The 27,995-nt window shown below is 43.8% G+C and overlaps 2 protein-coding genes and 1 long non-coding RNA gene across 3 annotated transcripts in view; 2 read left to right on the forward strand and 1 right to left on the reverse strand.

Moving 5' to 3' along the window:
- The window catches only part of LOC140457170 (uncharacterized), an 85,123-nt gene extending 57,579 nt beyond the window's left edge, over positions 1–27,544 (forward strand). Inside the window, exon 5 of the mRNA XM_072551232.1 lies at positions 19,656–27,544. Within this exon, the coding sequence (XP_072407333.1) occupies positions 19,656–20,786 (1,131 nt within the window). The 3' untranslated portion in view covers positions 20,787–27,544. The remainder of the gene's footprint in view (positions 1–19,655) is intronic.
- Positions 529–7,957, reverse strand: LOC140457202 (uncharacterized). Its single transcript, XM_072551268.1, has 2 exons — positions 7,796–7,957; positions 529–5,355 (listed from the first exon to the last, which is right to left on the reverse strand). Exon 2 carries the CDS (start codon positions 5,191–5,193, stop codon positions 3,529–3,531), a length of 1,665 nt encoding a protein of 554 aa, XP_072407369.1. The 5' UTR covers positions 5,194–5,355; positions 7,796–7,957; the 3' UTR covers positions 529–3,528.
- On the forward strand, positions 7,672–10,036 carry LOC140457231 (uncharacterized). Its single transcript, XR_011953334.1, has 2 exons — positions 7,672–7,769; positions 9,075–10,036. It is a non-coding gene; the product is annotated as an uncharacterized lncRNA (long non-coding RNA).
- Positions 27,545–27,995: the final 451 nt, after the last annotated feature.

Below are 27,995 nucleotides of genomic sequence, written 5' to 3' on the forward strand. Positions count from 1 at the left end.
ACCCCCAACAACCACAACTAAGTTCTTATGTGTCAGGTATGATTCTAACCACTGGATACCCATTAGTTACCATTGCAAATGTTTCAGCCTTACATTTTGCACTTAAAAGCTGAGCTCTCACATCTTGTTGAGGGCTTTTGTTGCTTCCACCTCCAGAGAGTCGTTCAATTGTCACTTCATGACTGGACATAGTAGGACTGCAGACCTTACTTTGCCCTGTCTACAACTTGTTGCTCATGTTGTTTGGCACACAAATGATCCTGTTCTGCAGCTTCACCAAGCTGACGCCTCATTTTTAAGCATTCCAAGAGTGCAGCTCTTGGTATGCCCACATGCACTCTTCATCGAAGGAGAATTGATCCCCTGGATTGATGGCAACGGCAGGGCATGAGATTGCAAATTGTACTGGTACAATTCTGCTGATAGCCCACAGTGCCTCATGAATACGTTTCTTTGTTCATTCTGTAGACTCTAAATATTGCTCCTTTTGATTTCAGACACCACATAAATCAAGCTCATCGCAACAGATTGTCGTCTACTGACTTTATTAATAGCAATTCAGTAATACAAACAGAAGATAGTTAAGCACCCAAAGCACAAGGCAAACAGTGAATTCTGTGCCCTCACCAAATGTATAACAGCTAACCCACCTGGAAACAGAGATAAAAATTGAGGTGGACAGCCCATTGTGGGGTATACATTCAAGCTGTAAATGATTTAATCATCTTCTGTGGCTGCTCTCATACCTGAAGATTATGATCTGAGATCAGCCTCGACATCCACAGAACTGATGCATCATGTAGTTGTAATTGGTACTGGAGGAATTTCTGCAGTGTCGTGTGGTTTGTATGAATCTCCTTGCTGTTGTTTTACTCTGATAGTGTTGTCCATTGAATGACAGCGTGGGGGATTTCAAAACTATGGGCATATGTTTAAGGGGAGAGGAGAAAGATTTAAAAAAAGACACGAGGGCCAACATTTTTACACAGAGTGTTGTGTGTGGATTGAACTTCCAGAGGAAGTGGTGCTTGCGGGTACAGTTACAATTTTTAGAAGTCATTCGGATAATTACAAGACTAAGAAAAGTTTGGAGGGATCTGCACCAAGTGCAGGCTGTTGGGACTAGTTTAGTTTAGGATTATAGCTGGCATGGATCAGTTGGAACAAAGTGTCTGTTTCCATGCAGTATGCATTTTGGAAAGGCAAGAAGCTTGTTGCTAAACCAAGAGCTTGGAGTGCAGGTTCATAGTTCCTTGAAAGTAGTCACAGATAGTGAAGATGGGCACTTGGTATGCTTGCCTTTATTTGTCAGAGCATTGGGTCTAGGGGTTGAGAAGACATGTTGCTGCTGTACAGGACATTGGTGAGGCTACGTTTGGAATACTGTGTGCAATTCTGGTCTCCCTCCTACAAAAAAGGTTGTTGTGAAACTTGAAAGGGTTCAGAAAAGATTTACAAGGATATTGCCAGGGTTGGAGGGTTTGAGCTTTCGGGAAAGGCTGAATAGGCTAGGGCTGCTTGCCCTGCAGCGTTGGAGGCTGAAGGGTGACCTCACACAGGTTTATAAAATCATAAGGGGCACGGATAGGATAAATAGACAAGGTCTTTATCTGAGGTGGTGGAGTCCAGAGCTAAAAGGATAGGTTTAGGAGGAAATGACAAAAAGTTAAAAGGGACCCAAGGGGCTGGGACAATTACAACATTTAAAAGGCATGAGGATGAGTTACAAATAGGAAGTGTTTAGAGGGATATGGGCCAAGTGCTGGCAAATGGTGCTAGTTTAATTTAGGATATCTGGCCAACATGGATGAGTTGACCAAAGGGTCTGTTTCCGTGCTGTACATCTCTGGGACTTCTGAGGGATTCTGTAATCAGCCATATAGGTGACATGATCTGCTTAAGTTAGATTTCCTGGAGAGTGGTTTTCATGCTGTTGAACCCAGCACAAGGGAAACCCTCACTGTGATTTTTTTTTTCTCCTGCCATCCCAATAGTCCTCAGCCATCTTTTGAGGAAATGTTCTCAAGCTTTGATGTGGCCCTTTAGCAGACCCAAGATTCTGCCCTCCCCACCCTGCTGTCTGGTGCAATGTCCTGATGGCATTTGGTTTTGGTCTTCAGCTTAATGTCATGAAGTCTCCAGCCACTAGCAGAAATAATATTGTTTGCATTCAGAGCTCAATTACACACAATTACATAATACAGGTAGCACAGAACTGGACATTTGGCCCAACCAATTCATCCTGTGTACACATTCTACTTGATTCTCCATCTTTCCTTATTTAAAGATACCATTATATCTCTCCTTGCTGTTTCCTCCTCTTGTGCTTGTCCAGCTTCTCCTTAAACACATCACACTATTCACTTCAACCACACTGTGGGAGCAAGCTTCACATTCTCCCCAGTTGGAGAGGAAAACTACCTCTGAATTTTCTTCTGGGATTTCTTGAGTGATTATCTTGTATTGATGGCCTCTCGTTATTGCCTCCCTCACAAGGAGAAAGATTCTCTCTATTTTCTTTCTAACAAAACCGTTTATTATTTTAAAGACCTTTATTAGGTCACCACTTCAGTCTTGTTTTGGCAGGAGACTTAGGGTTAGCTCTTTAATTATTTTCTGATCTGCGAATGCACACGTCTGGCATCATCCTTCCCAAACTTCTCTGCATTCCCTTGGGTGCCTCCACTAACATTTTCATTATATAACCTCCATAACTGTAAGTAGTGCTCTAAGTCTGGTCTAAACAAAATTCGAAACAGGTGAGGGACAATTTCACTACTCTGCAGTTTCACAACACTCGACATAGGATGCGAGCCTCTTTAATGCATACCCACATTTCAGAACAGCAAGGTCCCATTCAGACAAGGTTCAAAATTGTCCATTACAAGCAACAGAGTAGATCAGGAACAAACTGGCTGCAGGTCTCAGTTCAGTACACTGACTGGATGTACATTGAAACCAGGTTTGCAGGTGTGGTGTTCTAGTCACACATTCAAGATGCAGAGATACTGTGAGGCACACATGACGTCCAGTAGATGATATGAGGTATAGGCTGGGGGTGATCTATGGAAGGATTTACATTATATTCTCTGGAGACTAATGTTAAAAGAGACACCCTAAGAGGTGTCAGGAGCTAGAACTGTTGGTGAGAATAACTAAAAGGGACAAGATCTAAAATAATCTAGATTCAAAAGGAAAAAATCTTCAGCCATGGGATATGGGCATCACCAGCCAGCATTTATTACCATAACTAAAATGTCCAGAGGGCAGTTAAGAGTCAGCCATTTGCTGTGGGTCTGCAGTCATATGTAGGCCAGACCAGGTAAGGATGTTAGTTTCCTTCCTTAAAGGATCATTAGTGAACCAGTTGGGTTTTTCGACAATTGGAAATGGTTTTGTTGTCATCATTTGACTCCTCATTCCTGATTTTTGTTGAGTTCAAAATCCACCATCTTCCAAGGCAGGATTCGAACTTGGCTCCCCAGAGCACTACTGGCTTCTGGATTAAAAGTCAAGCAATAATACCACTCAGCTAACACCTCCCTTGATCTGTCTCACAGCAGCAAGAACAGAATCGAGCTCTGCCTCAAACACATGAATTTGCTGGTGTTTCAGGAGGCTGGATGGCCGGCTAAATCTCTGTTTGCACAAAGAGCAGGTGAGCTGCCTCTCCCTGGCATGAACTCTGTAGTGTCTCTGCAGGTGGGATGGATCAGTGAATCCCTTCCCACACACAGAGCATTTAAACGGCCTCTCCCCACTGTGACTACGTTGGTGTCTCACAAGGTGGGATGAATAAACAAACCCCTGAGCACACACGGGACAGATGTATGGCCTCTCCCCGGTGTGAATTCGCTCGTGTATCTTAAGGTAGGGCAAACGAGGGAAACGCTTCCCACATACAGCACAGAGAAATGGCTTCTCCCCCGTGTGAACTCGCTGGTGTGCTTCGAGCTTAGATAACTGAGTGAAATTCTTCCCACACACAGGGCAGATGAGCGTCTTGTGAACCTGCTGGTGTCTCACCAGATTGTGTGACTGAGCAAATTTCTTTCCACACTCAGGGCAGGTGAACGGCCTCTCCCCAGCGTGAATACGTTGGTGTCTCTGCAATCTGGACAACAAAGTGAATCCCTTCCCACATGTGGTGCAGGTGAACACCATCTCCCTGGTGTGAATAAGACGGTGTTTCTGCAGGTGGTGGAAACGAGCAAAACCCTTACCGCACACACCACAAATGTAAGGTTTCTCCCCAGTGTGAACACGTTTGTGAACCAAAAGGTGACACATCCGAGGGAAACTCTTCCCACACACAGAGCAGATGAATGGCCTTTCCCCGGTGTGAACCCGCTGGTGTGTCAGCAGGATAGACGACTGACTGAATCTTTTCCCACACACGGAGCAAGAAAACGGCCTCTCTCCTGTGTGAATACGTTTGTGCATCAGAAGGTAGGTTGAACGAGTGAATCTCTTCCCACATACACAGCATGAAAATGGCTTCTCTCCAGTGTGAACACGCTTGTGTGTTGAAAGGTCAGATGCCCGATTGAATCTCTTCCCACATGCAGAGCAACTGAATGGCCTCTCCCCGGTATGAATCCGTTTGTGTGTCAGGAGGTGGAATGGATGAGTGAATCTCTTGTCACACACGGAGCAGAAAAACAATCTTTCCTTGATGTGCGTGGTCTGATGGTTCAAGAGATGAATCTTTCTTTTAAAGGTCTTCTGACATTTAGAACATTTAAAAGGTCTCTTAGCAGAGTGAACCAGTTGGTGATTAATGCAATGGGAGGCCTGAGTGAATCTCTTCCCACAGTGGAAGCAGCTGAATGGCCTGTCCTTGGTGTGAACTTGCTGATGCTCAGCGAGATCCTCTGGCCCAGTGAAAACCTCCCGACAGTGAGAGCAGCTGAACGGTCTCTCGTGAATGTGAAGGAGCTGATGCTCCCCGAGACAGGACAACAGACTAAACCTCTTTCCACAGTGGGAGCAACTGTACGGCCTCTCATCAATGTGATTTTTGACTATTTCCTTAGAGGATTCAAAGATGTCCCCAGGTTCAGAGCGTTGAAGATGCCTCTCAATGTGATCAAGTTGGTGTGCCCGTAGGTTGGATGAACAACTAAAGCTCTTCCCACACACAGAGCAGGTGAACAGTCTCTCGCTGTTGCGAGCTCGCTGGCGTGTCAGCATGTTTCCCTGCTGCGTCAATCCCTTCCAACAGCGGCCTATCACCAGTTTCTAGCTAAGCCTGTTATTATCTCCCTTCAATCGGCAAATCTTGAGATTCAAGAGACCATCTTGACATGAGGCTTGGGTTGACTTTCCCAAGTGCAAACGTTCTCTTCCAATATCCTGTAAAAGGAGTTTGCAAGGAATTACACAGAACATCCAATATACAATCAGGGTTTTACTTAGAAACACAGAATTATAGTATATTACAGTATAGAAGAATATAGAAAATAAGAGCAAGAGTAGACCATTCGACCCCCTGATCCAGCTTGGCCCTTCATCAAGCAATATACCCTTATATTGCCCTGCCACCCCCCTCCCCCTCCACTCTGATACTTTTATCCTTTGAGCCACAGAGCTATATTGAAAACACAACATTTTAGCTTCAGCCAGTAGTGAATTCCACTGGCTGACCACTCTCTGGATAAGGAAATTGCTCATCTCAGTCGTAAAATGTTTGCCCATTACCCTTAATTATGACCCATGGTTAGAGACTCCCTCACCATCAGGAACATTCTTCCTACACCTAACCTGTCTCATCCTGTTAGAGTACTGTAGATTTCGGAGATCTTCTCTCATTCTTCTAAACTCCAGTGAATATAATTCTGACCAATTCAATCACTCCTCATATGTCAGTCTTGCCACCCCAGGCATCAGTGTGGTAAACCTTTTCATTCCAAAAATTTTCAGTCTCTCTCATCTGTGTTGGAATGTCCATTCCACCTGAACCTACTGACATCTCAGACTTTCAGATAATCGCAATGGTTTCCTGCAATAGTGAGTTCCACATTTCAATAACTAAGGAAAGAAATAAATTCTATTGATGCATCAGTCTCTCTTGTGAATTCATGGCTCCCTATTGGATTCTCCAAGGTGTGGAAGCATTTCAGCTATATGGACCAGTCCAAACTATTCAGAATTTTCAAAATGTACATAAAAGACAAATATTTGTTTTTAACTTTACTGTGTCTAAATACTCTCCTCCTCAACTGCTATAAATGACTCTGTTAAATCACTTTTAGGCAAACGTGAGGACTGCAGATGCTGGAAACCAGAGTTTGGATCAGAGAGGTGCAGGAAAAGCACAGCAGATCAGGCAGCATCCGAGGAGCAGGAAAATCGACGTTTCGGGCAAAAGCTCTTCATCAGGAATAACTCACTTTTTAGATTAGAATCAGTCTAAACATTATGGCACAAACAGAGAACACAGGGGGCTAATAGAGTCATAGAGATGTACAGCATGGAAACAGACCCTTCGGTCCAACCCATCCATGCCGACCAGATATGCCAACCCAATCTAGTTCCACCTGCCAGCACCCGGCCCATATCCCTCCAAACCCTTCCTATTCATATTCCCATCTAAATGCCTTTTAAATGTTGCAATTGTACCAGGTTCCACCACTTCCTCTGGTAGCTCATTCCATACACGTACCACCGTGTGTGTGAAAAAGTTGCCCCTTAGGTCCCTTTTATATCTTTCCCCTCTCACCATAAACCTATGCCCTCTAGCTCTGGATTCTGTGACCCCAGGGAAAAGATTCTATTGATCCTATCCATGCCCCTCAATTTTGTAACCTCTATAAGGTCACCCCTCAGCCTCCGACGCTCCAGGGATAACAGTCTCTCCTTTTAGCTCAAATCCTCCAAACCTGGCAGCATCCTTGTAAGTCTTTTCTGAACCCTTTCACGTTTCACAACTTCCTTCTGATAGGAAGGAGACCAGAATTGCACGCAATATTCCAACAGTGGCCTAACCAATGACGTGTACAGCCGCATTAATACCTTCAACATATTATCTGGCTAACACCAATTGTTACAAAAGTTAAAAATCACACAACACCAGGTTATAGTCCAACAGGTTTAATTGGAAGCATACTAGCTTTCGGAGCGACGCTCCTTCATCAGGTGATGAAAGCTAGTGTGCTTCCAATTAAACCTGTCGGACTATAACCTGGTGCTGTGTGATTTTTAACTTTGTACACCCCAGTCCAATACCGGCATCTCCAAATCATGACCAATTTACAGTTAACCTGAGAATGTTAACTTTAAAAAAAAAGTTGTGATTTACATATGAAAGAAGTGAAACTGTCATAGTACTCGAACAGATAAAAGACTCAAACAAACAATCAAGGTATTTTTCAATGTATAATTTCAGTTACATCACACTGTAAACTTTTGCTATAAATTCTGTGTCTTACAATTGTGCCCTCCACATACACCTGATGAAGGAGCAGCACTCTGAAAGCTAGTGTGCTTCCAATTAAACCTGTTGGACCAAAAACCTGGTGTTGTGTGATTTTTAACTTTGTAAATCCCTAAAAAACACACTTGTCCCATTCCAGGGGAAAGTATGCTCAACATTCTCTGACCCAGCGCATGCGCCCTGCAGCGCGCCGCCTCTACAAAATGACAGCCACGCATGTGCCACACCACATTAAGATGGCGGCTGCGCTTGCGTCCTCCTCCCGCAGAGCCCCGGTGGAGGCGGCAGTCAACGCGGGGGCCTGTCAGTGAAGAAGCCGCGGACCACGTCGCAGGTTGGTGAAAACAAGCGACCGGCTACCTCGACTGGGGTCGAAAGCGTACGTCGGGTGTTTGTTACGGATTTTCAGCCCACGCACTCCGGGCACAGGCTCCGCCGAGGCCTTTCTCCGAGAGACCTGAAGGGCGAACCTCTTCCCGAAACCGACACGCGCACTGCAGCGGCGCGTGGTGCACATGTGACCAACGGCGGCTCCGGGCCAATCGGACGAGGAGGCGTGCCGGGAGGACCGGGCTGGGGAGACTGGTCCTCCAACGAAATTGATTGAATGAGGGGGGCGTGGCTGGAGGACCGAAATGGGTGATTGGTCCTCCAACGAATTAGATTTGAACGACTTGGGGGCGGGGCAGAGCCCGCCGCGCTCTCATTGGCCGAGACCTTCCTTTATTTGGTTCAGATGCCAGGATGAAAGTGGGTCTTCCTGGTTGTGGCTTTAAAGGCTGGAGCACGCGTTTCGAAACTTGGGATTGAGAGAAAAAAAAAGGGGAATATGATGAGACAAACGCACAAATATTTCAAAGGCCGATTTAAGAGAATATTGGTTAGACAAAGCGACTAAATAAAAACCGAAAGAACTGCAGATGTAATTGGCCATGCTAAATTGCCTGTAGTGTTCAGATGTGTAGGTTAGGTGCATTAGTTTGGGGTAAACGTAGAGTAAGAGGGTAGGGGAATGAATCTGGGAGGGTTAATCTTCAGTATGGCCTTGTTGGGCCAAATGGCCTGTTTCCATACTCTAGAGATTGTTATTCTGTGAAATCAGAAACAAAACCACAGTCCAAAGATGTGCAGGTCAGTTGAATTGGCCATGCTAAATTGCCCGTGGTGTTAGGTGAGGGGTAAATGTAGGGGTATGGGTGGGTTGCGCTTCAGCGGGTCGGTGTGGACTTGTTGGGCCGAAGGGCCTGTTTCCACACTGTAATGTAATCTAAAACCGAAGTTTTGGAGAACATGTGCTGCAACCGACAGGGTACCCTTCTATCATTCAGTATTTCCCAGGAGCTGAAAAATTACGCCATGACCTGCAACACATTATCAATGAGGATGAGCACCTCACCAAGACCTTCCCCACACCTCCACTACTTGCCTTTAAACAACCGCCAAACCTCAAACAGATCATTGCTTGTAGCAAGCTGCCCGGCTCTCAGGACAACTCCATACAACCCTGTCACGGTAGGCGCTGTAAGATGTGTCAGAGTGTGGACATAGATATCACCATTACGTGTGAGGACACCTCCCACCATGTACGTGGCAGGTACTCATGTGACTCAGCCAACATTGTCTATCTTATACGTTGTAGGCAAGGATGCCCTGAGGCATGGTACATTGGGGAAACCGAGCAAAGGCTATGACAACGGGTGAATGGGCACCGCACAACAATCAACAGACAGGAATGTTCCCTCCCACTTGGGGAACACTTCAGCGATCCAGGATATTCATCCTCGGACCTTCGGGTGACCATCCTCCAAGGTGGACTTCGGGATAGGCAGCAGAGAAAAGTTACCGAGCAGAGGCTAATAGCTAAGTTCGATACACATAGGGAGGGCCTCAACCGGGACCTTGGGTTCATGTCACATTATAGGGGATCACCATTGCACTATACACACATACAGATACTCCTACACACACATTCACACACTCTCACACATTCACAGGCACTCCTATACACACACATACACAGACGTGCACACAGACACCCACACACACCCTTACAGACACACACACTCACACATGCCCCCCCTCACAGACTTAAGACGCTCTGCATTCACTACACACACATGCACTTTCTCACACTCACAACCCCCAACCCAGACAGACACACACACACAAAGACCCACATGTACACATATATTTTGTGGGATGAATTTGTACTTGCAGGGTTACATTGTACTTTGCCCAAAAACTGCATGAATTCATGTTATCTCACTTTTTAGATTAGAATCAATCTAAACATTATGGCATAGACAGAGAACACAGGGGGCCAACACCTTCAACATATTGTCAAGCTATCACCATTGTTAACGGCTAATCCGAGAATGCAACTTTTTACAAAAGGGTTTTGTGATTTTCACATAAAAGAAGTGAAACTATCACTGTATTCTAACAGATGAAAGACTTAACAGACAATCAATTTTTCAATGTATAATTTCAGTTACATCACACTGTAAATTCTGTGTTAGGATTGAGCCCTCCACTATCACCTGATGAAGGAGCGATGCTCTGAAAGCTAGTGTGCTTCCAATTAAACCTGTTGGACTATAACCTGGTGTTGTGTTATTTTTAACTTTGTACACCCCAGTCCAACACCGGCATCTCCAAATCACAGCTTCCTCTGAGGAAGGGTAACTGGACCCGAAGCATAATTCTGATATCTGTCTACAGATGCTGCCAGACAGCTGAGCTTCTCCAGCAATTTCCATTTTTATTTGTAGACAAACAACAAATGAACTGGCAGGAAAGTGAGGGCAGTTTGATTTGATTACCCACAGTGTGGAAACAGGACCTTTGGCCCAACAAGTCCACACCGACCCTCCGAAGAGTAATCCACCCAAACCTCTTTTCCCTTTAACTAGTGCACTCAATACTATGGGCAGTTTAGCACCTAACCTGCACATCTTTGGATTGTGGGAGGAAACTGGAGCACCTGGAGGAAACCCATGCAGACACGGGGAGAATGTGCAAACTCCACACAGACAGTCGCTTGAGGTTGGAATCGAACCTGGGACCCTGGGGCTGTGAGGCAGCAGTGCTAACCACTGAGCCACCCGTGCGAAGAGTAATTCTGTCCTCATATGAGGAAAAAAGGAATGCCTCAATATGTGTTAATATCGTCCTTGTGAGTAGAAATGTTTTTGGTTTTTGGAATGGAATGTCAAATTCCATTCAGTTAATTGTATTTTTTTTTAATTCATCCGTTTATGAAATGTGGGTGCAGCAGGTCAGGCAGCATCCAAGGAGCAGGAGAATCGACGTTTCGGGCATAAGCCCTTCTTCAGTATGCCCCTACAATACAACCTCCTTGTCCAAATATAGGCATCACTGACAATTTCATACCACAGTCCATCAGACAGATGTAGACACTTTGTGAATGTCTATTCCGTATTTGGACCTCTCTCATTCCAGAGCTATTTGGTCCTGTCCAATTCATGAGAACTCACTCCGACTCTCTGTAAACCTGAAGCATCAATTTCTTTAGTCCAACACAGCAGATCAAATTTCTTCTCACATCCTTCCTTTTTGAACCAAACACCACCAATCTTTCTTTAGATCACAGCTCCACTATCATTTTCCCCCCTAAAAACCTTAGGGCTTTCATACTTCTAAGACTCTAAACTAGGTTAAAAGTGGCAGCATTATTTAGAAACCTGCAGGCAAAATAAGCCAAAAGGAGATTAAACAACCTGTATTTTGCCTTAAACTGAAACCAAAATTCACATGTATAGCACATAACAAAGACAGTTATATCAAGTATTATTCAGCAATTTGTTACCGATCTCCCAGCCTTCAGAAAGTACCATCCATATTGATTTCAGGCTATTCCAGCTCTCCGCTCCAATCTTATTTACCTAATTTCACGATGGAATACCTAAGAGAAAATACCTGAGCTTCTAAAAAGATCAGAATCAGAACACAAGCCCTCGATCTGCCTCCAGGAATAAATCTCAAAATGCTATCACCAACGTGTGAAAAACTGTCAACTTAGAATCACTAGATTTGCTCTCACGATTCTAAATTGTTGACACGTCGTCAATCCCTATGGTTTAGGTAAATGTTCCTGCGGGAATTTCAAGATTCTGTAGCTTTCACTATTTGCCTGCATCCACCTTGTAGGTATATCCTCAATACAGGTTCTCTGTCTCACTTTTACATAAAAGGCACTCTGTCTGATACTGTTGATAGAATCCATTACATTAAAGTCAGTTCCGATGTGGAGTGTGCCTTAATGATTTACAATGGCCATGTTGTTCTGTTGTCAAATCTCTGAGTATGGCTGGGACATGCTGTTCAGGGCAGCTCCACCATGCATTTCCACATTTTATTCTTCAGGGGCTATAAATCATATCTGCTTTCTAACACTGCTTTCCCAATATCATGCTACAAGTGGCATCTGATACAAACCACTCATGACATTTAGGTAACCTTTGTCAGAAGTCCAAGGAAGTTATCAGTTTGAAGATCTTTGCTTAACTCCATCAGCAAGGTTCTAGTACCTCAGGTAGTGGCTGGACAATCACATCGTTTCTTATGATGTTCTAAATGAAGCAAACATTGCCAAAAGAAAGCTATCTATTTATTAATCTTGTTCATACTTTCCTGACTTGAATACACATGTTCCATTGAACCATACACATGCTGAGTTATTCAAATTCCCATTTGCTGGTGCGAATTTTTTTATTCAAAGTGGGCTATTATATCTCATTCTCATTTTACCTCACAAATTTAGGAGCGTTCTTTGATGAAGCGACCAGGAAGGTTGATGAGGGTAGGGTGGAAGACGTAGTTTATATGGATTTCAGTAAGGTCTTTGATGAGATTCCACAAGGGAGGCTGTTCTGTAAAGTTAGATTGCATGGAATCCAGGGGACTTGGCAAATTGGATACACAATTGGTTTGATGGTAGGAAGCAGAGGGTAATCGTGGAAGGATGCTTGTCAGACTGGAGGCCTGTGTTCCTCAGGGGTCGGTGCTGGGCCCATTGCTGTTTGTTATTGATATCAATGATTTGGATGAGAATGTAGAAAGCATGAGTAAGTTTGCAGATGACACTAAAATAGGTGGTATCATGTCAATGAGGAAGGTTGTCAGAAATTGCAGCAGGACCTTGATCAGCTGGGGAAGAGGGCCGAGAAATGGCAAAAGGGGTTTCATATAGATATGTGTAAGATGTTGCATTTTGGAAAGTCAAATCAAGGTAGGAGTTTCATGGTGAATGGTAGGGCCTTAACTGAGGGACATTGGAGTTCAGGTGCACCGTTCTCTGAAAGTGGAGTCACAGGTAGACAGGGCAGTGAAGAAAACGTTTGCCACACTGGCCTTCATCAGTCAGGGCAGTGAGTATAGAAGTTGGGGAGTTATGTTGCAGTTGTACAGGACATTGGTGAGACCACACTTGGGGTATTGTGTTCATGGTTGGTCACCTGGTGGCACAGGCACCTGGTGCCTCACAGTGCCAGAGACCCGGGTTCAATTCCCGCCTCAGGTGACTCTGTGTGGAATTTGCACATTCTCCCCGTGTCTGCATGGGTTTGCTCCGGTTTCCTCCCACAATCCAAAAATGTGCAGGTTAGGTGAATTGGCCATGCTAAATTGCCCGCAGTGTTAGGTGAAGGGGTAAATGTAGGGGAATGGGTCTGGTTGGGTTGTGCTTTGGTGGGTTGGTGTGGACTTGTTGGGCTGAAGGGCCTGTTTCCACACCGTAAGTAATCTAATCTAAAAAAAACCTTGCTATAGGAAGGATGTTATTAAACTGGAAAGAGTGCAAAAGAAATTGACAAGCTTGGACATTTTTCTTTAGAGTGGAGGAGACTGAGGGGGATCTAATAGAAGTGTTTAAGATAATGTGAGGCATGGACAGGTGAGTACACTCAGTCTTTATCCCAGGGTTGGGGAATCGAAGACTAGAGGACATCAGTTGAAGGTTAGAGAGGAAAAAATAAAAGGGCAACTTTTTTGATGGGCTTCTTGATGGGCAACTTTTTTACACAGAGGATGGTATGCATATGGAATGAGCTGCCAGTGGAAGTGGTTGAGGCAGGTACATTAACAAGGCATTTGGACAAATTCATGGATAGGAAAGGGTTAGAAGGATATGGGCCAAGCGCAGGGAAATGGGGTTAGCATTGATGGACGTTTTGGTCAGCATGGACCAGTTTGGGCCAAAGGGGCTTGTCTTTGTGTCGTAGGACTTTATGACTCTATTCCGGGTTATGTTACATGGTATTCAACCTGACACCAAAGTGTCGCATCAAAAGAAAAGCTGCTGTCCCTTGGAATGGTGCTGGAGGCTGAGGACAGAGAGGTCAAAGTGGGAGCAGGGTGGAGAATTAAAATAACAAGTGACTAGAAGCTCTGGGTCCAGCTTGCAGACTGAACAGAGGTAATAAAACGATCATCCAATCTGCCCAATATAAAGATCACTTCGTGAGCGATGAGTACAATCATCAAACTACAAGAAAGATCAGTATATCACAGTTTAGTCTTATCTCTTAAAGTGTTGAGAATAGCCTGAAGAATGATGCTTTGCTTTGCAGAGTGGATTCTAAGATATTATAAATAATTATAATATAGAAATAGTGTTATTTTATGAAATAAAGAAATTGTCAGAATAATAAATTCGTTCCTAGTTATAAGGATATGTAATATCAACGGAAATAAACACTAACTCTGAGTGAAGATGTTTCAGTCCTGTCCATGACAAACTGCAAAATAAACCCCTGCAGTCACTGGTGAACTCACTGGTTTCTTACTGGGTTGGAAAATGGACTAAATTTCTCTTCAAGTGCACAGAACAACCTTTTCCATTGTGAAAACACTGATGAATTAGGAATGTGTAGAGATGCTGATGTTGGGCTGGGGTGGACAAAGAATCAGAAGTCACACAACACCAGGTTACAGTCCAAAAGGTTTATTTAAAGTCACAAGCTTTTGGAGTGCTGCTCCTTCATCAAGTGAAGTGGAGGGAAGAGCACAGGCACAGTGTATATATCTTTATATATATTAAAGAGAAAGATAATGGTAAGCTAATTCCAGATAATCAACAAATAATACAAGTAAGGTGAGTAGTGTTGGCAGTGTCTTTTTTTGTGTTTCCCTCCACTTCACCTATGAAAGAGCAGTGCTCCAAAAGCTTGTGACTTTAAGTAACCCTGTTGGATTATAACCTGGTGTATGGGAAATGATAGATTTCCCAAGCACCAGCTGCTTTTTGTCCTCTTGGGCTTTGTTGGTTTGGGAAGGTCTGTTTAAACTCTGTACACAGACTATTCCCTGTTTTCCATCTCTATCTCTTGTTTCTTTCTCCCCCTCTTCACGGCAGCCAGAATCTCTATGACCCGACCAGGTGGCAGGTTCCCCTCCCTGAATGACACTAGTGAACCAATTGCATTCTTGTGACAACCCTTTCATGAACACTTTGTCCTCATGCAGCCCCACGAATGACCAAATTCATTCAGCTCAATTTTTCAACCTGCCTTTGTGCTTTTGTCGTATTGTATTTGCTTGCTGCATTTGTATGTTAACTAAGTGATTTGTGTACAGCAGCACCAAGTGTGCCATCAGAACCGTTCAAGTATCCAACAAAATTTTGTATGAAAGTAATGAAGACATTGTTTCATCTTAAACAGTGTTTTATGCAACCAAACTTAAACTCCTAAAACCTGTGAAAATTAATCCTCAAATTAAAAGTATGGTATTGGCCTTTGGTTGGAAAATATGTATATTCCAATCAGACGTGGCTAAAGCGCACAGTTGAGATGATGTGAGAAAAGCGGACGCATTGTGGAATTGTTTGGTTCATTGAAGTCTGCTGTGTTCTTGAAAAGGTTGTTAACTGTTGATGTATAAGGATATTCAGGTTCCCCTGCATGAAAAACATTTCCAATCTCTCACCATTAAACTGCCCCACCAGACTGAATAACTCATTAAATTGTCGTCCATCTCCCATATTCCAACCCACTTAATCGACCTTTCCATGGGATCATAGACTCTGTGGCTGAGGCCCTATTTCAGAGCACGATGAAAAATGGTAAAGCTGGCTTCGAAACCTGCTTGGATCTGCATCATAGGGATACACAAAGTAGAGCAGGTTTTCAAAATCAGGCCATTCATGAGATAGGAGAAAGTGAGGACTGCAGATGCTGGAGATCAGAGCTGAAAATGCGTTGCTGGAAAAGCGCAGCAGGTCAGGCAGCATCCAAGGAGCAGGAGAATCGACGTTTGGGCATGAGAAGAGCTCATGCCCGAAACGTTGATTCTCCTGCTCCTTGGATGCTGCCTGACCTGCTGCGCTTTTCCAGCAACACATTTTCAACCATTAATGAGATAAGCAACTAACCAAAGAGGAAACTATCACAGGACCTCTGCCATTTCCACCACCTATAGACAGATCCCACCACCAGTGATTGGGTCCCTCCCCATCCCTATCTGCTTTCTATAAAGACCATTCCCTCCATGACTCTCGTCAAGTCCATGCACCACCCCACCGTCCCCTCTTGGCACCTTCCCCTGCCACTGCCTCCCCCCCCTCCGATTGGTTGGAAGAACAAACAACCCTCCAGCTCCGCCCTCTCTTCGTATTGGTTGGAAGCTACCGTCAATCACCACGACGACCCCGAGCTCGGCATGCGCAGTGAGGAGCTGAAGCGGGAATACCAGTGGTCGGTTGGAAATTCGTCGTGGTGGTCGTGGTGGAGGAGGAACAAACCTTTCGGTGATCTGGCGAGAGGCTTCACACAGACTCAGTGTAAGCCTTAAACCCCGAATAATAAGCTCCCAGTTCGGCGTTCACCCAGAGCGGGAGCCAGTGGCGGGTTCTCGTCAGGAAACAGGCCCAAGTTAACGGCCGCCGAGGGCTCAGGCGTATCACCAGCCGCCATGCTGCTTTGGACCGTATGCTGCACAGCGCATGCGCAGCCCTCACCTTCATGGCTTGGCAAAAACTGAATGATGGTCCCACAGGAGCAATAAACGAGAGAGAGAGAGAGAGAGTGTCTGGGGAAACTCATTGGGTTGTTATAAAATGGGAGGCAAGGGGTCCAGTCAGCAGCAACACTAACCATTTCTATCTATACAATGCCTTTGACATAATAAACCACCCTGGTGAACTTCACAGCCAGGAGGTAAAACGAATAGTTACTTGGAGGGTCAGGAGGTACCTGTGCAGATGATCACACACTTGGTGATCGAAGAAGGGTTAAGAGAGAAAAGTTAGGTTTAAGGAGGGAATTCCAGCACGTATGGTGGCACAATGAAAATTCGGATTGTGCAAGAGTGTCAGATTTATCAGAGGAGAAGTATCTTAGAGGCTTGTGGAGTTACAGCACAAGGAGGGGTAAGGAGTGGAGATGTTGCTGTATAGGTCAGTGAGTACAGGAATGATGGGAATTGCTGTGAGTTACCAACAACAAAATTTTGGATGACTTCAAATATCTAGAGGGTAATGTGGGAGACCAACAAGGGTTGCATTGGGACAGCCAAGCCCGGAGGTAATGAAAACATGAATAAGGGTTCCTGCACCAGATTCATTGAGGAGAAAGTGAGGACTGCAGATGCTGGAGATCAGATCTGAAAATGTGTTGCTGGAAAAGCGCAGCAGGTCAGGCAGCATCCAAGGAACAGGAGAATCGACGTTTCGGGCATCAGCCCTTCTTCAGGAATTCCTGAAGAAGGGCTGATGCCCGAAACGTCGATTCTCCAGATTCACTGAGTCAGGAATAAGGTTGGATACTATTATTGAGGTGTAAAGAGGTGATCTTAGTCATGGCACATATGATCAGAGGCTGTGAACAGGCTGGCAGAATTTCAGTGTTCCATGGAGAATGATGGAGGCAGGAGCTGGGAATGGAAATTGGAGCAGGGATTGCTAACAGTGGTGTTTATCTTGTGCAAGGTTTGTGAAGGTTTGTAGCTCAGGTTGAGATTTAGGGTGTAGGTTTGCTCGCTGAGCTGTAGGTTTGATATCCAGACGTTTCATTACTTGGCTAGGTGATGTCGTCAGTGGCGACCCCCAAGTGAAGCGAAGCTGTTTTCTCCTGCTTTCTATTTATATTTTTCTCCTGGATGGGGTTCCTGGGGTTTGTGGTGATGCCATTTCCTGTTCGTTTTCTGACGGGTTGATAGATAGCATCTAGATCTATGCGTTTGTTTATGGCGTTGTAGTTGGAGTGCCAGGCCTCTAGGAATTCTCTGGCATGCCTTTGCTTAGCCTGTCCCAGGATAGATGTGTTGTCCCAGTCGAAATGGTGGCTTTTTTCATCCGTGTGTAGGGCTACGAGGGAGAGAGGGTCGTGTCTTTTTGTGGCTATCTGGTGTTAGTGTATCCTGGTGGCTAACTTTCTTCCTGTTTGTCCAATGTAGTGTTTGTGGCAGTCCTTGCATGGAATTGTGTAGATGACCTTGGGTTTGTCCATGGGATGTACTGGGTCTTTTAAGTTTGTTAGTTTCGGTTTGAGAGTGTTGGTGGGTTTGTGTGCTACTAGGATTCCGAGGGGTCTTAGTAGTCTGGCTGTCATTTCTGAAACTTCTTTGATGTATGGTAAGGTGATTAGGGTTTCTGGCTGTGTTTGGTCTGCTTGTCGTGGTTTGTTCTTGAGGAATCTGTGCACTGTATTTTTTGAGTATCCGTTCTTCTCGAATACGTTGTATAGGTGGTTCTCCTCTGTTTTGTGTAGTTCGTCTGTGTTGCAGTGTGTGGTGGCTCATTGGAATAGTGTTCTGATACAGCTTTGTTTGTGTGTGTTGGGATGGTTGCTGGTGTAGTTAAGTATTTGGTCAGTGTGTGTCGGTTTTCTGTATACGCAGGTTTGTAATTCTCCGTTGTCCGTTCTTTAGACTGTGACGTCCAGGAATGCGAGGTTGTCGGTTTCTTCCTCCTTGGTGAACTTTATGCCTGTGAGGGTGTTGTTGATGATGTTAAATGTCTCTTCTATCTTGTTTCCTTTAGTGATGACAAATGTGTCATCTATGTAGCGGACCCAGATTTTTGGTTTGATGGTTGGTAGGGCTGTTTGTTCTAATCTTTGCATTACTGCTTCCGCTATGAATCCTGATAGTGGAGATCCCATGGGTGTGCCATTGGTTTGTTTGTAGACTATGTTGTTGAAAGTGATGGGATCTCTGCTACAAACCTGCGTATACAGAAAACCGACAAACACTGACCAAATACTTAACTACACCAGCAACCATCCCAACACACACAAACAAAGCTGTATCAGAACACTATTCCAACGAGCCACCACACACTGCAACACAGACGAACTACACAAAACAGAGGAGAACCACCTATACAACGTATTCGAGAAGAACGGATACTCAAAAAATACAGTGCACAGATTCCTCAAGAACAAACCACGACAAGCAGACCAAACACAGCCAGAAACCCTAACCACCTTACCATACATCAAACCTACACCCTAGGTGTTTAATTTCTCAATGTTTAATTAGACTTGCTCAGAAAGAGAATCAGAATCATAATGGCTCATGAGACTAATTCCAGGTTTTTAGTTTTTGAGAGGGACAGGAGGAACGACTGTTTCTCAGTTCATTTAATGCTTATGCGGTCACTTTTAGATATGAGACTGTTGTCTACTATTCTGTAATGTTGGTCAGGGACCTTTTATATTCATGTTCTGCCATGATTTATGATTGAAGTGAATTATCAAACTTCTCTCTAGTCATACATATGTTAAAGAGTACAGAAAAGTATTTCCAGTGCTTTATTGGATTTTAGCAGAGAGCTGAAGGTGAGTGTGTGGGTTGGGGATTTGGAGTTTTGGTGAAGCGAGTGGGGAAAATGGTGTATAGAAACTCATTGGCTGTTCTGGATTTCTCTCCTGTACTTACAATGATGACTTTTGTAAACTTCTTTTACAGAAATTAGAAGGATGGGATTGGACATTGTGCCAAGATCTGACAGTCACTTGGTTCATCAGGACCTGAATATTACCAGTCTTTGAATGTGTTTATCTGATCTGTCAGTGGAAAATGATTTCAAACATCTGTATGGCCGGAAAAGCGTCAAGACACATATGCAAGTGAGAGTTTTCCAGTGCACTGACTGTGGAAAGTGCTTTAGACCGTTACACAGCAAGAAAAAAACAACAGTGCATCATTCACAGTGGGGAGAAATTGTACATGTGTTGAGAGTAAATGAGGCTTCAACTGATTGTGCAACCTGGAGAGTCAAAAGGATGCTTGCACCACGGAGAAACCGTGGAAATGTGGAGACTGTGGAAAGAGATTTAATTATCCATCAAGGCTAGAAATTCATCGACATAGTCACACTGGAGAGAAACCGTGGAAGTGTGGAGACTGTGGGAAGGGATTCAATTATCCGTCCCAGTTGGAAATCCATCGACGCAGTCACACCGGTGAAAAGCCATGGCAATGTGGAGTCTGTGGGAAGGGATTCAGTTACCCATCCCAGCTAGAAACACATCGGCGCAGTCACACTGGAGAGGGGCCCTTGACCTGCTTTGATTGTGAGGATAGATTCGTCGATGCGTCCAATGTGCTGACAGATGAGCAACTTCATGCTGAGGTGAAGCCGTTCAGCTGCACTGACTGTGGGAAGACGTTCAGGCAGTCAGCCAGCCTCACTGTCCACCAGCGGGTCCATACTGGGGAAAGACCATTTATCTGTTCTGTGTGTGGGAAGACATTTAGGCAGTCAGGTGACCTCATTGAACACCAACGAATTCACACAGGGGAGAGGCCATTCACCTGTTCTGTATGTGGGAAAGGATTCACTCAGTCATCCAATTTGCTGACACACCAGCGAGTTCACACTGAGGAGAGGCCATTCATTTGCCCTTACTGTGGACAGAGGTTCAGGCACTCGGGCACCCTCACTGTACACCAGCGAGTTCACACTGGGGAGAGACCATTTATCTGTTCTGTGTGTGGGAAGGGGTTCACTCATTCATCCCATCTACTGACTCACCAACGGGTCCACACTGGAGAGAAGCCATTCACCTGCTCCGTGTGCGGGAAGGGATTCACCGATTCGTCCACCCTACTGAAACACCAGCGAGTTCACACCGAGGAAAGACCGTTCAGCTGCACCTACTGTGGTAAGAGGTTTAGGCAGTCATCTGACCTCATTGTACACCAGCGGGTTCACACAGGGGAGAAACCATTCACCTGCTCCGTTTGTGGGAAGGGATTCACTGATTCATCCAACCTGCTGAAACATCAACGAGTTCACACTGGAGAGAGACCATTCACTTGCTCAGAGTGCGGGAAGGGATTTATTGATTCATCCCAACTGCTTAGACACCAGCGAGTTCATGAGTGACTGAGCGGATATATTTTTGCTATTAATAGTCTTCTTTCAGCATGTGGAGAAGTTCCTAAGTGAAACTACAGAATGAGACCGTTTGACCAATTGTGATTGTACTGGCTTCTGAAAGAGTTAACCAGCTGTTTGATTCACCAGTCCTATTTCAGTAGCTCTCTAAATTCATCACTTTCAAATGTATATTCGTTTTTGAAATCTCCGACGGAATCCACCTCCAGCACAGCCCCAGACTGCATTCTAAATCCTAAAAGTTCTGAGTAAAGACGTTTCTCCTCCTTTCACCCCTAGCTGTCTTGCTGACAGTCCTGAAATTGTGACCATTAGTTACAGACATAACAACTAGTGGAAACAGAATATCCTCCTTTATCCTGTCAAAATTGTTTACGATTTTGAAAAATCTCAAGGTCACTTATTAATCTTTTCTGGTCCATGGAGAATATGCCCAATTTCTCTAATATTTCCTTGTATCTAAAATCCCTATTTCTGATATAATTCTAATATATATTCTTTGAACTCTCTCCAAATTCTTCATTTAATAAAGTGTCCAGAACTGGAAGTACCTGTGGTCTGATTGATGATGTGTAGAGGTGTAGCATCACTTCCTTGCTTTTATACTCTAGGCTTCTATTTATAAACCCAAGGATCATAAAAGTCTATTTAACCACCGTTTCCCCTCACCTGGCCGCTTTCAAAGAATTGTCTGTGTCCCTCTGCTCCTGCACTCTCCTTAAAGTTGTATCAATGAGCTGGTATTGTATCTGTTTCTTCTACCAAAATGCATGGCCTCTTATTTATCTGCCAGATAGATCTCTGCCCATTTGACCAATTTGTTAATGTTCCCCTGAAGTTGCTCAGTATCAACCTCTCAATTCAGTATTCTCCCTGGCTTAGTAGCATCAACAAATTTAGAGATTTTGCCCTCAACGCACATTTCCGAATCATTTATATAAATCAGATAAAAGCAAGGGTCCCAAACCATTCCTTGGGGAGCACTACTTTCAATTCATCTCCAATTGAGAAATACCCATCCATACCTACCCTCTGTTTTCTAACTTTTAGCCAACTTCTAAACCACACTGCCAAGGATCCATCAACCCCAAACATTTCTAATTGCTAGCCAACTCAACTTGTGGCGCCATATCAAATGCTTTCTCAATGTCCAAACATACTACAACCATAGCACTGCGCTTACCCACCAAAAAAAATTGTAAGACATGACCTGCACTTGACAAAGCCATGTTGGCTGTCTAATATTAAATTATTTTTCTTTAAATGCATATTTACCTTATTCTGTATTGTGGCCTCCCATCAGTTTTCTCACTATTGATGTCAAGCTGACAGGTCTGTAGTTTACTGGGTTATTCTTTGCTCCTTTCTTAAACAGCAGTGTCATATTTGCAATCCTTTGGTCCCTGGCCCTTATCCTTGTTCAGAGGGACCTAGAAAATTTCTGTCAGTGGTTCTGTGATTTGCTCTGTTACTTCTCTCAGCGATTTAGGATGAATCCCATTTGGGCCTGGCATCTTCTCTATTTGGAGTGCTGCCAATCTTTTTAGTACCTCTTCCTAATCTATGACTATAATGATCAGTTTCTCAACATTCATATTTTGCCTTGGCCATTGTCAACATTTTTGAATTTGCTAAAGACAAAAGGAAAATATTCATTTAGTACCTCTCCAATACTCTTTGATTCAGTAAGTAGTTTACCCTGCTTATTCCTTATGAGCCCCATTCTATCCTTCACTAATTTTTTACTCTTAATATATTTGAAGAACATTTTACTATTTGGTTTAGCACAGTCTGCCATCTTTTCCTCATGCTTCCCCTTAGCTTCCATTATTCCAGCCTTACCATCTCTCTTGCTTTTATCAGTCTACTGTGTATTATATGCCTCCTTTCTCTTCCTTATTTTCTCATTAATATCCTTATTAATGGTACTCTAACTTAGAATACCCTGTACTTATTTCTCATGGATATGTACCTAGCGTGCACCCTCTTCATCTCTCTTTTGAAATTCTCCCTATTTTTCATCCATTGTTTTATCACCCAAAATGCATTTACAATCAATGTGCTCCAGTTCAACTTTAGAATCCCTCAAATCTACCCTGTTCCAGTCTGGAATCTTAATAATTCACCGATTTTCATTGTTTTCCAACTTAATGTTGAACCTTTACTATGATTGCTATTCCCCAAATACAAATATAGAACGTTACAGCACAGTACAGGCCCTTCGGCCCTCGATGTTGCACCAACCTGTGAAAATAATCTGATGCCCATCTAACCTCCGCCGTTCCATTATTGTCTCTATGTATATCCAATACCCCTATAAATGCCCTCAACATCAGCAATTCTACTACTGTTGCAGGCAGGCCGTTCCACGCCTCTACTACTGAGTAAAGAAACTACCTTTAATACCTGTCCTAAATCTATCACCCCTCAATTTAAAGCTATGTCCCTCATGTTAACCTTCACCATCCAAGGAAAAAGGCTCTCACTATCCACCCTATCTAACCCTCTGATTATCTTATACGTGTCGAGTAAGTCACCTCTCAACCTTCTTCTCTCCAATGAAAATGGCCTCAGTTCCTTCAGCCTTTCCTCGTAAGACCTTCCTTCCACACCAGGCAAAATCTCCTCTGAATCCTTTCCATAGCTTCCACATCCTTCCTGTAATGCGGTGACCAGAACTGCATGCAATACCTCAGAATGTGGCCTTACCAGTGTCTTATACAGCTGAAGCATAACCTGGTGGCTCCTAAACTCAATCCCCCTACCAATAAACACCAACACACTATATGCCTTCTTAACAACTCGATTGATCTGAGTGGCAACTCTCAGAGATTTATGCATCAGGACACAGATTGCTGTTCATCTGCACTGCCAAGAACTTTACCATTAGCCCAGTACTCTGCATTCCTTTTATTTCTTCCGAAGTGAACTACCTCACACTTGTCCGCATTAAACTCTATTTGCCACTTATCAGCCCAACTCTGTATCTAATCTATGTCCCTCTGTAACCCATAACATCCTTCAGCACTATCCACAACTTAGTGTCATCTGCAAAGTTACTAATCCATCCTTCTATGCCCATGTCCAGATCATTTATAAAAATGACAAACTGGTGGCCCCAAAACCGATCCTTGTGGCACACCACTGGTAACAGCTCCAGGATGAACATTTCCCATCAGCCACCACCCTCTGTCTTCTTTCAGCTAGCCAATTTCTGATCCAAACCGCTAAATCACCTTCAATCCCGAAACTCCTTATTTTGTGCAATAGCCTACCGTGTGGAATCTTATCAAATGCCTCACTGAAGTCCATATACGTCACATAGAACAACAACACATAGAATCACTACAGTGTGAAAACAGGTCACTTGGCCCAACCAGTCCACACTGCCCCTCTGAAGTGCACCCCACCCAGACTCAACTCCTCCCTCCCCCCCCCCCCCCCCCCCCCCTTCAAACCCTGCATTTCCCATGGTTAATCCATCTAACGTACACATATCTGGACACTACAGACAATTTAGCATGTACCCAATCCACCTCACCTGCACATAAGACCATAAGGCATTGGAGCAGAAATTAGGCCATTCAGCCCATTGAGTCTGCTCTGCCATTCAATCATGGCTGATAAGTTTCTCAACCCCATTCTCTCACTTTCTTCCCATAACCCTTGATCCTCTTGATACTCAATAACCTATCTATCTTAGTCTTAAATATACTGATTGACCTGGCCTCCACAGCCTTCTGTGACAATGAATTTCATAGATTCCCCACTCACTGCCTGAAGTTTCTCCTTATTTCTGTTCTAAAAGGTCTTCCTTTTACTCTAAGGCTGTGCCCTCTGGTCCTAGTCTCTCCTATGAATGGAAACATCTTCTCAACATCTACTCTGTCCAGGCCATTCAGTATTCTGTATGTTTCAATTAGATACCCTTTCATCCTTCTAAATTCCATCAATTTATAAACCCAGAGTCCTCAAATGTACCTCATATGTTAAGCTTTCCGTTCCTCGGAACATTCTTGTGAACCTCTTCTGAACATGCTCCAGGGCCAGTGCATCCTTCCTTCCAGAATAAATATTCAGCAAGATCATCTTTCCTGTTTCTCATTTCAACCATATAGATTCTAATTCAGGAACTGCGTGTTGTTCAAGGGCAAAAGTACTACCTTTGACTAAGACTGCTGCACCTCCTCCCTTTTTATCCACACTGTTTCTCCTCAAAGCCTTACAACTTGGGATGTGAAGGATCCAATCCTTTTCTGGCTTGAGCCACATTTCTGCCAATGCTAATACGTCATATCCCATCAGAGCGACTTCTGCTTCTAGTTCCCCAATTTTGTTCACTACATGCATTTACATGCCTATAATTTAACCTTGCCCTATCTCTCTTCTTTGAAAGGTGACCATTGTTTTGGTCTATTGTCAACACTTAAGCCTTCCCTCACTTCCTTTTCCATTTCTCTTTTGCCTCCTGTGGCACTTCATAAACTAGGCCCATTAGTCAATCCACCGTCGCTGTCTGACAAGTCTATATCCCCTCCCTTTACAATATTTACTCTCTCAGCCAAGAAATTAGTTCCTTTTCTGCTCAGATGAAGTGTATCTCTTCTGAACAGCTTTCTCCTTTCCCAAAAGTGGCCTCAATATCTCAAAAATCTAAATCCTTCCCATCTACACTAATTAAAGCGTTTAACTCCGTGGTTTGCCTTTGGTCCAATTTTTGAATACTTGTCAAATAACAGGGGATGACTGATGCAGTCCTAGAGAGAAAACAAGCACATCATAATAGTCTGTGGATTGTAGAAGCATGAGAGACTTTTCAAAGAGGGTAAAAAAGGTAATGTTAAATTGAACTAGGTCCAGAATCATCTGGAAAATATCAACATGCAGGTGAATGGAGAGTTGGAGAATCTTTACATTTCATGTATGAATTTTTGTTTGAGCCATCTGTACTTCTGACGTCAAATATTTACCATTGTGAGAGATGACCTTCAGATGAGTAGGTGAACTATGTCAATAGTTGTCACATTTTACCAGAACAGTTTTGGCATTTATTGTTAAGGCAGTTCAAGCATTTGTGCTGCTGATTATCATCATTTCAGTTGCTTTTTCTGTGGTGTGCAATCAAGATATTTGGGAAACAAGCACATGGCTCAGAAATAGCTGAGTTAGTCAGATCAGTTTTGAGAAATTTGATGCAAGATGTTTAATTAATATGTCAATTAATTTTAGCACTTGAATTTCAAAATAATGGCATATGATTTCTGTTTGTGAACTGTTTCTTTAAAGTAAAAAGCTAGGTCATACATTCCTTTGGGTGACCTAATCCAGAGAGCAGGAAGCCCCTGGAGTCTAAATTTGACATTATTTTTATTGAATTGAACTAGCTTTGTTGTCACGTGCAATTGAACAAGAGCATGAAAGATTTGCAGTGTCGTTGCTTACAGTGCCATCTTATATACAAGATACCTAGATACAGATTAGATTAGGTTCCCGACAGTGTGGAAACAGACCCTTCGGCCCAACAAGTCCACACCGACCCTCCGAAGAGCAACCCATTCCCCTGACTAATACACCTAACACTACAGGCAATTTAGCATTACCAGTTCACCTGACCTGTACATCTTTGGACTGTGGGAGGAAACCAGAGCACCCAGAGGAAACCCATGTAGACACAGGGAGAATGTGCAAACTGCACACAGACAGTTGCCCTAGGTGGGAATTGAACCCGGGTCCCTGGCGCTGTGAGGCAGCAGTGCTAACCACCAAGCCCCCCCCCCCCCTTAAGTATTTGATTAAGTATTAAGATACTTAAGTATTTGGTATAGAATTGAAAGAATAATAAATAAAAGTCCAGCACAAGAATAACATTTTTGAAGTACTCAAGTTACAATCCTTTTCACCCAAGTCTGTGCCGGCACCTAGCTTCCAGATCACAACAGGACTTGACTCCCCACTGCCTGTAGTCTGGGTTTCACCTCCCCATGACGACTTCTGGTCTGGGACTTGCCTGCTTGCCCCGGCCTGCATTCTGGGACTCTGGCCTCCCACGGCAGGAAAGTCCATCTGGGACTTTCCTCCTGCACCAACCTCCGATTGGAGCTGCCTCCTCCATTCCTCTCCAAGTAAATCAAAAGTTTGAAAAAGAAATCCAGAAACGAGAATAAGAACAGGTGGAACAGAGGAGCTCTGGCTGGAGTATCCTATGCCAGGAAAATATTGTTTAGAACTGGCTGACTGTCGAAGGCCATTAGTTTGTGTTTGGTTCAGAATATTCAAAGACTGATTTTGTTTTCCTTCAAAAACTCAGAGATTGAAAGCCTTTAGAGCAGTTCAGAGGAGACCTGACTGAGGTCAGAAGAGTGTTTCACCTCTCTACTAGAAAGGGGATTTTCAGGGAGGTTTAGGAAATGAATTACTCAGTAGAAAACTTTGGTATGTTTCAACAGGAATGTTTGATTAGTAATCTACAGGTTATTTGAAGCAGAGAAGGCCTGAGCTGTCAGTTTCGTGAGTAATGGATAAAGACCCCATGGGTTCACTAGATAGAAATTGGGGAGAACCAGTAAAATTGAACTTAAAAATTTGGAATAAAGATGTAATATCTGGATTTTTAATTGTGGTGAAGCAATGGTGTTGGAAAACAGGTTGAAACATTTTGAGATTTGTTTTATCTGTTCTAAAAGCTTGGTTTGTATTTTTTTGTTTGCGGCTTTTGTGTAATAAACTTATGTTTTGTTGTTAAAGAAGCTGTGCAGCCTCATGTGACTTGTTTCAGTGACTAACCACCAGTAAAACACAATGGAAAAAAAACTAACCAGTTTCATTTTGAAATCTGACTTGTCCAGACATAGCACCAATTGGGATCATAAAAATCAAGAGGATAGCCCCAGAGCAGAGGCTGGCGTGGGGAGCGAGTCTCGGAGGAAACTTACCTTGGAGCAGCTGACAGGAGGTGTGGAGCGGACTGGAAGCTTGGAGTGGAGTGGGCACAGTTATTGGACTGGGGTCTGGTGCGGGTGGTCAGATCTAAGATAGTGCCATAAGAGATGACATTGTAAAACTTTTTGCTGTACTCTTATACTTCTGTACTCGAGTACGTGACAGTAAAGAATATTCTAATTCTCTAACTTGGCTGTCCCACAGAAGACAGAGTATTGTGGTGAAAGTGTTTTTTCAGGTTGGAAGTCCGTGACTAGT

Source organism: Chiloscyllium punctatum, chromosome 31 (genome assembly GCF_047496795.1).
Source record: "Chiloscyllium punctatum isolate Juve2018m chromosome 31, sChiPun1.3, whole genome shotgun sequence".
Taxonomy (NCBI): Eukaryota; Metazoa; Chordata; class Chondrichthyes; order Orectolobiformes; family Hemiscylliidae; genus Chiloscyllium; species Chiloscyllium punctatum.